This window comes from Otolemur garnettii, unplaced genomic scaffold, assembly GCF_000181295.1.
Source record: "Otolemur garnettii isolate 467f Iridium unplaced genomic scaffold, OtoGar3 scaffold00083, whole genome shotgun sequence".
Taxonomy (NCBI): domain Eukaryota; kingdom Metazoa; phylum Chordata; class Mammalia; order Primates; family Galagidae; genus Otolemur; species Otolemur garnettii.
The window spans coordinates 4455120-4465820 of NW_003852478.1; the positions used below are offsets into that span (position 1 = coordinate 4455120).

A 10701-nucleotide genomic window follows, 5' to 3' on the forward strand; every position below is an offset into this window, starting at 1 on the left:
CACAATTAATTGTTCTTTATTGCTTTCTAACTTTTTAAAATGGTGCCCCCAGCATGATGCACATGGCAACCCTCGGTTACTCTGAATACAGTTTTCTCCTCAACACGGCAAAGCAAGGATACTTGTTCACTGTTAATGAACATGATTACACAAAAACGAGCTTATGTGAAAAATTCGGAAGATATGGAGACTGACAGGTTCATCAGTGTATATCTTTGCAGGTTAGCCATTGTGAAAAATCCCAAAAAAGACACAGTGATTCTTTTTAATCACAGTACCTCATGAAGAGTGCGTGGGCCTTGTGCCCTGAGCCAAAGCACATTTGCCTTCTGGGAACATTTCCCAGATGAGTCTTCCTCTTCTTCCAAGTTCAGTTGCCTTCAGTCATGTCATCAGAAGGATCATGAGGCATGTCCTTGTTAATGACCCACTCTTCATTCCTATGTAGTAGAGTCTACGGGCCCACTTTCTTCTTCAGGTCCTTCAATAGCTGAAAATTCCGTGTCGATAAGCGGTTTCAGGAATCTCTCAACCTTGGTCAACCTTTGTTTCAGTTTCCCCTGCATTGACTCATACTCGGCCAGGATCCGGGCAAACCTTGTTTGCAGGAGGTCCACTGACCCCTCCATGCGAGTGACCTTCTCTTCGAGGTCTTTGGGGTCACTGCCGGCGTTGGCGATGTTTATATCCAGCAGACCATCCTTCATCAGGATTTGCTTCCCTTTCTCTTCCAGCATGGCTTTGGCATCGGGGTACTCGGTCAGCGCTTCCATGAGGTCATCTTTAGAGAGACAGAACAGGTCTGAGTAGCCAATGCTTTTGATATTTGCCGTTCTCCGATTGCCAGCTTTACTGCCTTTGATGTTAAGAATGCTGATCTCACCGAAGTAGCTGCCGTCACTCAACACCACGAACTGGGTGACCCCGTCATCTGCCACCACAGCAAGCTTGCCCTCTTTGATGATGTACATCTCCCGTCCAATGTCCCCCTTCTTGCAAATGTAATCTCCAGGACTGTAGACTTGGGGCTGTAACTTCAAGACCAACTCCACCAACAGGCCAGCTTCACAATCAGCAAAAATTCGCACCTTTTTTAATGTGTCTAAGTGAACGTTGATGGCAATTTCCGCTCTCAGCTTATCAGGTAGATACTTCAAGACTTCTCTCTCATCCACTGTTTTCTTGTTGGTCCACAGGTAGTCAAACCATTTAATAACCCGCTTTTCCATATCTTTGCTTACATTTCGAAAGTTCATATATTGCTTGATAGCATCAATTCTTGCTTGAAATTCTGCTCTGGCTGCATTCATGTTGGAAATCATAGAACCTATGTTACCAACGATGGTAGCAAAAATTAACACTCCGATTAAGAAGTCGACCACCACAAAGACATACTCAGAGTCCAGCACGGGAGGTGGTGTTTCTCCAATGGTAGTCAAAGTCAGTGTAGACCAGTAAAGGCTGTATACATATTTTCTAGCCAAACGACCAAACTCAGGGTCATTAACATCAGGGTAGACCCATGTGTCATTTCCAAATCCAATAGCTTTGGAAATAGAGTAATACACACACGCATTCCAGTGGATAATGATGACAATATACATGACAAGGTTAGATATCCTGAAGATGTTTGGATAATTTGTCCTTGTTTCTGTTCTCTGGAAGAACTCAAACATACGAGAGATCCTTAACAACCTGTTTAATCTAATTTCCGGATAGTTCCACCCCAACTTAAAATACATCAAATCAGTTGGTATTACGGACAGAACATCGAGTTTAAATTGCAGGTTTTCTTTATATTTATCTATGAGTTTACGTTCTTCTTTCACCAGCAGTCCTTGTTCTAGGTAACCTACAACAGAAAAATTTCAAGTTACTATTTCTCCTTTTTATGCCATTATGAATGTTTTAAAGTAATTCTCAATGAACTTTGTTGAGTTCAAAATAAAAGAATTCCTTTTCAGTAAAAATGCCCCTAAAATTGTAGTAAGTGTGAGTACAAATCAACATATGGCTGTGGGATATATTCTGTTTCAGAAATAAAAGGTAAAATTTTTTAAGTGCAAAAGTGAGAGATTTGTGTAGATTTTTTGTATGTACAGAATAAAAATCTCTCTAGATCTGGCAAGGAAAGTCATTCCTTGAATGAGTAATGTTCTTGTGATACTGTGATATAATATATAGTTGGTCTCCATTCCCATTTTTTTGGCCCAGATCTCTTAAAATCCTTGTGACTTCCTGAGCAATATGGGTACCAGGTGCCATTTTTGTTCTGGTATTTGGTCTTTGGCCTTTGGCTTGGCACTGGTTCCTCTTACAGAGTTCCTAATCTTCTCTGTAATAGAATTTTCCAGGTAATAGAAGTGTATTTTGTTCTAATGAGGCAACTTTGGGTGAGCTCCAAGATGGGGGCTGGCCATCAGAAAGATGAGCCATGTTTAGAAGCTTGGAACTTTGGACCCTACCCCTCATCAGCCAGAAAGAGAAGAGGAGCTGGATATTGAGTTTGTCATTGATCAAGTCTCCATAATGAAGGCTCTGTAAAAATCTGTGAACCAAGTGTTCAAAGAATTTCCAAGTTGGCAAGCACATCTACATGGCAGGAGGGTGTCACACCTCAAGGCCACGGGGCAGAAGCACCTGCTCTCATGGCTCATGCAGACTTCATCTTGTGTATCTCTTCAGCTGGCTCTTTATATGTGCCCTGTATTATAACTTTTATTAATATAATCAACTAGTAAACATGTGTTTCCCTGAGTTCCATGAGCTATGCTAGCAAATTCTTGAACCTGAGAAGAGGGCGGGGGTACCCCAATTTATCACCATTTGGCCAAAAGCATAGTCCCAATGTAGAGCTTATGATCAGCATCTAAAGTGCAGGATTGTCTTGTGAGGCTGAGCCCTTAACCTGTGGGACCTATCCTAACTCCTATTAGTGAACTCAGTAAAACTGCAAACTAGCTGATGTTACAGAATTGTTTGGTGTGTAGGAGAAGCTCCATTTACATTTTGGTAAGAGAATTGTGTTGTGTTGCGTGTATGGTAAGAGAAAATATTTGTTTTTCTACCATACACAGTTCTTGGAAAGTCTACTAACCCCCCGAGCACTGTGCCTAATATCTCATGCCACTGTCTTGACAGAATCTCAGCCCCACCCTCAAAGCCCATGTACCACTCTGACTATTTTGTATATTCTTGCCTTTTTTATTCAATGTGAAGTATGCCACGTGCCCTTTAAGGCAATATTTTTATCTCTCATTCTTGTCCTCTCCTGGCCTCCTTAGACACCTGGGATCTTCCTTTCTATGCTGCTACCATGGGCCTTGTATTGTTATAGACAGAATTCCAGCACTCTGATGCATCACAGTAGGGGAAGACTTGGCTCCTCCTCCCATGAAGGGGAGCTCTACCAGAGCTTATACTCTGTGTTCACTGGTTATCCTTGCATGTGGACAGCAGCATAGAAACAATGAGCTCTTATCTTCAGGGGTAACAAACATCCACTGACTCACAGTTGCAAACAGAAAATAGGTCAACGTACCTGTTCCAACCTACACACAGATTCAACTTAGGAACAAACCTACACAACCTATCTGGTTAGTAACCCGGGGACTGCCTGTACTTAACAAGAACACTCCAGGTGGGAAGCTTTCAGACACTACCCCCTGGTCAACAATGTCCCACCATGAATGACACAGTTAAGTGAGTTTTTCCTGCTTCTTATAAAATGTCTAGCATATCACATCTGGGTACAGTGACACTCTATGTCTTTTTATTTTTTATATTTTTTATTTCAAATTAATATGAGGTATGAATTTTTAGATTACATAGTTCTCACTTCCAAGGTAAAGTTCCAGTTGTAAAAGAGCCCTGTGGTCCACCCACACATGGTGCCAGTCACCCCCAGGTCTTTTTAATTTTTCTCCCTGGTAGGCAGCAGTTAGCCTTTCATCACAGAGCTAGCAGAATATTTCTGCTCTCTCTTTTTCTCTTGCCTGGCATAAAACCAGTGAACAGGATAATGAGGAGAAGCCACCAAGCCACGTTCAAAAGGTGGCCTGGTAACGTCCTCTGAGTCAGCTGGGGGTGAGCGCCATGTCCCTCCCGCGTCCATCCTCACCTTTCCTCGCAAACAGAGCTTTGTGAGTTTACTCTGAAGAACCCTTGAATTAGGAAATTTCACATTATAGGATAGAGATGAAAGCATGACATTTTAAAATATTTAAAACTGAACATATTTACCTGTCCTCGTTCGTACGAACATATCGAGAAGATAGACTACATCTGATACGTAATCGCAAACAATCCAATATTCTAGGTAATCAGATTGAAGTTCTTCAAAACACGCTCTGTAAATGAAAAGCTTATATAAATAAAATGAAAGGGGGCCAATTTAAGTAAAAAAAATCCTCTTTGTCATAATTTTTCCTCATGATGAGAAGTGCGGCATGCCCAGGCCAGGAGGGGCTCCCAGGCTCTGTGTAATCAGCCCTGGCTTTCCTGGAACTGTCCCGAATGGTTGGAGTTTGTTCTTCACACTTATGAATTCCGACACTCTTTCCATGATACTAGCCAGTTTTGAGAAAGCATAAAAGTGAGTTGAAGGGAACAAACTATACATTAAGGTAAAAAACGTCAAGGAAACAACCCAAATGCCCATCAACCCATGAATGGATTAACAGACTGTGGCATATGTATACCATGGAGTACTACTCAGCCAGAAAAGATGGAGACTTTACATCTTTTATGTTTACCTGCATGGAGCTGGAACACATTCTTCTTGGTAAAGTATCTCAAGAACAGGGGAAAATGTATCCAATGTACTCAATACTATTATGAACTCAATACATAAACACCTACACATTCATACAAATGATACAACACAAATATAGTCTATCAAGGGGGAGGGAAGAGGAGGGTTGGGGGAGGGAGTTTGGTGGAGGGGGGGCATATGGAGGAATCTTGCCTAATATACACAATGCAAGTGTGTATTTCAAAATAACTAAGAGGAAATTTTAAATGTCTTACCACAAAAAATAAATAAATGAGGTGATGGTTATCTTAATCAGTTTGATTTAAGCATTCCACATTGTATATCAACTCATCATATTGTACCCCATAAATGTATACAGTTATGATTTTGATTAAAAATTAAATTTAAAAAAAGTTTAAAAAAAAAACAGAATAGAGATACTAGACCTAATGAAAATGTACTATACTGATCTCAGATGATGGACACCCTAAATGTTCTGATGGGATCACTATGTATTACATACATGTGACAAAATTTCACATGCACTCCAGAAATGTTTACAAATAAAAAAATTAATTCATACTCAAAAGAATAAATGGCCTCAAGCTAAAGACCAATTTTGTTGGGTGAAACCCACTGATCAAGCTCCTCCTGACTATCCCTACCCGAATGCTTCAGGAAATCATGCTTGGACTTAGACGGCTGAGATGTTTAGCACATAAAGGACATTAGGGCTTGATCTTTTTTCACAAATGGCAACAGTTTTTCTTATGGGTCAAAGACAATATAGTTTCTCATAATGTTCTAAGCAAATTATTTAGCAATCAAAAGTTTTCAAATACCCCTTTTACCCACCCCATCCTAAGACTGGAGATTCAAGCACATTGAGAACTGAAGCCCTTCCTCATCTCAGGAAAACGCATTGAGAATAACTTAGCAGCTCTTTACAACCTGGGGCAGAAAGAGGAGGTGTGTCTTAAAGGGCTCTGGGTCAAATCATTTAGTCAGTTAACTTGGACACTAGAAGTGGCCTGAGATCTACAGAGAAGTATACCATAAGCTACCTTGCATAACTTGGACACTAGAAGTGGCCTGAGATCTACAGAAGGTATACCATAAGCTACCTTGCATAACTTGGACACTAGAAGTGGCCTGAGATCTACAGAAGGTATAACATAAGCTACCTTGCATAACTTGGACACTAGCAGTGGCCTGAGATCTACAGAAGGTATAACATAAGCTACCTTGCAATAACCATAGTCCAGTTGTACATGACGGGTAGGGTGATGCAGAACAGCCAGTTGTAATACGTGTTTCCTGAGGGATCAATGACCATGACTTCTTTCTTCTTCCTAGCAGCAATTAGAAATAAAAGGGATGGTTACCGAGATATAAGAGCATCACTATTTGCCGTATTAAATATCATTATGCTCATCACTCACAATTAGAAGTCAGCTGAGAAGGAGGATTAGCCTGGCATAAGGGCACTAGCCACAAGGGGTGGATAGATAGCAAAATTGGTAGTCTTACATTAGCCCACTTATTAGGCTTTTATAAAGCCATGGTTTTGATGTGATACTGCAGCCTGTTCTACATCTCAGCCATTGAGAGGGGACAGTGGCACAGATCATAGGAAATCAATGGGTGCCCTGCAGACTCCTTTGATAGTTAGTGGGCAGTAGCCAAATGGGGAGTCTGCTATCCCCTCCAGTCCCAATGAGGTAACAAAGTAACTAGCAGCTGTACTTCCAGGGGGAATTCATGGCTTTGTTGTCATCTGGGGGGAGGGAAGAATAAGGTGACACCAAGTAATACAAAGCACTTGTTTATAAACAAATAGGAAGGATTCTTTAAGAGAAGCAACAGAGCACAAGAGGGAGGAAAAAGATATGTGGTCAAACAGAAGGTTTTTTAAAATGTTCTAGTATTCAAGACTATATATTATATGTCTTGAATATATATATATATATTTTTTTTTTAATTTTTTTGAGACAGAGTCTCACTATGTCACCCTTGGTTAGAGTACCATCGCATCACAGCTCACAGCAACCTCAAACTCTTGGGCTTAAGCGATTCTCTTGCCTCAGCCTCCTGAGTAGCTGAGACTACAGGCACCCACCACAACACTCGGTTATTTTTTGGTTGCAGTTGTCATTGTTGTTTAGCAGGCCCAGGCTGGGCTCGAACCCACCAACTTTGGTGTATGTGGCTGGTGCCCTACTCACTCAGCTACAGGCGCCAAGCCCAAGACTGTATTTTTAAGAACTTTTCCCCTTATACAAATTCAACAACTTCCTAAAGAGGCACCAATAACTGATCCATGGTCTGGTAAACCGTATCCTTTAAGTAAGTTCAGAAAACAATTGCCCTGTAATAAAAGTAAAAAAAGCTTTGCAAATATCATTTGGCCTAATGCTTGTGAAATTCTAGCTCTCCTGGCTATTTTCAAAAGAATACTTCACAAGGCTGGTGTTTTGATAGCATTTGTATGGCTCTAAGATATAGGCATAGCTTTGGCAATGAAGCATCTTTACTTTGGAGTATTTACCATATAATATTTATAAGTCAAATAAGCTAATGAAATTATTGTTTATTTCAGTTTTTAAAAATTAATGGTAAGATCCTAGAATCCCAATACTCATTGGTCCCTAAATAATTCCCAGTGATGAATTTATATTCACCAAAGCTTACAAAAGAGAATTAACCATAGCAGTGAAATTTTTTGGATGATGAAATTAAGACTAATGCTAATTTTAGGGAAATTAGAAAAAGATTTTATTCACATTTGATACTTTATGTCAAATGTTTATTTGTAAATATTTAAAGACAGTTAGACTTTACAAAGAGTCTCTTGGCCAGGCGTGGTGGTTCACACTGTAATCATAGCACTCTGGGAGGCCAAGGGGGGTGGATTGCCCTGAGCTCAGGAGTTCCAGAGTCAGAGCCAGAGCCAGAGCCAGAGCAAGACCTCATCCCTACCAAAAAGAAAAAGAAAAAAAAAAAAAAAGCCAGGCATCTTGGTGGGCACCTATAGTCCCAGCTACTGGGGAGGCTGAGGCAAGAGAATGGCTTGAGCCCCAAAGTTGGAGGTTGCTGTGAGCTATGAAACCATAGCACTCTACCAAGGGCCACAAAGTGAGACTCTGTCTCAATAAAAAATAAATAAATAAAAGAAAAGAAAAAGAAAATTTTAAAAAAGCTTCAAAGTAAAACAATTGAATATAAAACTTAGAAATAAAATTTTAAAAGAGCCTCTTTACCATGAAGTTTCTTCCTACTTGATATCATAGACAATTATCCCACATATAAAACCCAACATAAATTCATTTCTAATTTCAATGCTAATAAAAATACGTACTCTTCTTTCTTTTCATTGCTTTTCTCTTCTTTCTTTTTCTTCTCTTTTTCCTGTTCCTTCTTCTTTTTCTTCTCTGGATCCTTTTTATCATCTGACTTGCTGAAAAAGTTAAACATGTATTATTAAAATATGAAAATGTCCTAGGCAGGAACATGAGGGGTAATTCAGCCAACGTCTAACTTACCTTTTCTTTTCTTTTTTCTTTTTCTTTTTCTCTTTTGGTTCTCTGAAGAGGAAACAACACTTCCGTCACATAATCACAGTTATTATTATAAATAATAAATATTTACTTTCATTCTTATTTACTTCTTCTTCACTGAGCAAGAGTTCTCAGCCTTGCTTTCCAAGACCTGACCCCACGCTCAGAAACCAGAAATCTGGTCTCCTAATGGATTATTTCTACAAAACAAAATGACCTACTGCCTACATACTAAAGCAAACAAAAATTCTAGGTTAATGGATGTGGAAAACTGAAGAAAGTGGAGAGGAATAAAGGTATAAACCAAAGGACAGAAATTTAAGAAACCATAGCCCCCAAAGAGTCCACTTCCAAGGCTCGATGTATTAAGAAATAGTTATCTCACATGTAAGCTTCCTGACATCATTTATATTTATTGTTGAATAAAAGCATTGAGGATATTTTTAAATGCCATCGATTTACTTTAGAGGGGATAATCCTGACTAAAGCAATTTTTCCCAAGTAGTCAGAAAGCGCTGTAGAATCCCAGTTATTAGAATCATTCAATGGATTTGAGACCACTTTTTCTATCTATGATTTCTTCCTGAGTGGTGATTATGTGACTAGAGGTCTCATCCCACCATTAGCTCTCTCTGTCAGTAATGGAATGGATTCTGGAATAAGACAGACCTAGGCTGCCAGATCCACTCAGATGTCTTAGGGAAATTTATTATTTGTATATGAATGAACAGGTGAGGCACTGCCACTAAGATAGTCAGAGAAGGCTCTCGAAGGGAGAGTAGGTCTAAACCTAGGCCTCAAAGCATGAGTAAGAGTTGGAGAAGACAAGAAGAAGAGAGAGAATGCTAAAGGGGGGAAATTTCTAAGTGCAAATGGAATTAATCTGGATAAGAATGACTCAGAAGAAAGGGAAAGCTGGCTCAGCGTCTGTGGCTCAAGTAGCTAAGGCGCCAGCCACATACACTTAAGGTGGCAGGTTCAAATCCAGCCCGGGCCCTCCAAACAACAATGATGGCTGCAACCAAAAAATAGCCGGGCCTTATGGCGGGCGCCTGTGGTCCCAGCTACTTGGGAGGCTGAGGCAGGAGACTCGCTTAAACCCAGGAGTTGGAGGTTGCTGTGAGCTGTGATGCCACAGCACTCTACCCAGGGGGATAGCTTGAGGCTCTGTCTCAAAAAAAAAGAAAGAAAGAAATGAAAAGCTTTTGTTGAGAAAAAATGGGAGATAAGATTCACAAGTGAGGTGGGGCTTAGCATCTAAGGTGGTCACATACAACCAAGGGCTGAACATAAACTTGGACAAGAGAGAGTTGGCTGCTATTGTAGCACATGCCTGTGATTCAGGATCTAACAGCATAGCATGGATCCTGGGAGGTGATGCTGACACACTGCCCAGATGACTCTAGGACGATCAGAAAAAGTGATGATCCACACTAAGTGAAATGGAAATTGGAATACCCCATGGAAGACGGCGGAGGAAGGTATCCAAAGATTCAGAGAAGTGGATACACTGCGGTGCAAAGATAGCCCAGTAGCTGAGTATGTCCCCTGAGAGGGCTCCGAGGATGCACTAGTGATACAGAATGTGCTGGAGAGAGGGGCACCGGCATCTTTGAGAGGCTCAATGAGACTGCCCTCCGTACGGCTGATGGTGGGAGATGCTGTTATAGAACTGGGTTCCCGGAGAGCAATAGGAATAATAAGGTCTAGAAATAACAAGACCAGCGGCAGTGCTGTCCCATCAGAATTGAGGTGGGTCCAATTATGATAATGAGCATTAAGGTAAGCATGGTCACCAGGGGCTAACCCATTGACCCCTATGGGTTAACAGAATATGGTGTCCCCAGATAGATGGGCAGCCTGTTGGCCAGTTAGGGTGTTGTTTAATATATGCAACAAAAAGAATCAGGAATGGATGATCAGAAAATTGAGGGAAACTTACTCTGCTAAGTCACAATCCTTTGAACAGTCAGTTTCTGGACCTAAACTTATTCTTTTGTGTGTGTGTGTGTGGTTTTTGGCCGGGGCTGGGTTTGAACCCACCACCTCCAGCATATGAGACTGGCGCCCTACTCCTTTGAGCCACTCATGCCACCCCCTAAACTTATTCTTAAACCTAAAACCATTGCCAGGAGGAGAAGCCAAGCCCCTTGAAAAAGGACTCTGCAACATTAAGACAAGTATATTTGGTGATGATTCCCCACTCTTTCTCCCAATGACCATATGGCCATTCGTTTAGATAACTGAACCCTAGGGGTAAGGGTAAGAATATCCAGATACATTGAAAACTGTTTAGCCGGGAGGCGCCTGTGGCTCAGTGAGTAAGGCGCCGGCCCCATATACCGAGGGTGGCGGGTTCAAACCCAGCCCCGGCCAAACTGCAACAAAAAA

General features: G+C 41.0%; 1 protein-coding gene across 2 annotated transcripts in view; it reads right to left on the reverse strand.

Annotated features, from left to right (window-relative positions):
- Positions 1–10701, reverse strand: part of CNGA1 (cyclic nucleotide gated channel alpha 1) — a 48907-nt gene continuing 38206 nt past the window's right edge. The window contains exons 5-9 of one of the 2 annotated variants that reach the window (XM_012808088.1): positions 8296–8337; positions 8112–8210; positions 5998–6105; positions 4243–4349; positions 1–1852 (exon numbers count right to left, since the gene is read on the reverse strand). In XM_012808088.1, coding sequence (XP_012663542.1) covers positions 441–1852; positions 4243–4349; positions 5998–6105; positions 8112–8210; positions 8296–8337 — 1768 coding nt within the window. In that variant the 3' untranslated portion in view covers positions 1–440. Of the gene's footprint in view, positions 1853–4242; positions 4350–5997; positions 6106–8107; positions 8211–8295; positions 8338–10701 lie in introns of both variants that reach the window. The other variant, XM_012808089.1, reaches the window with a different exon arrangement.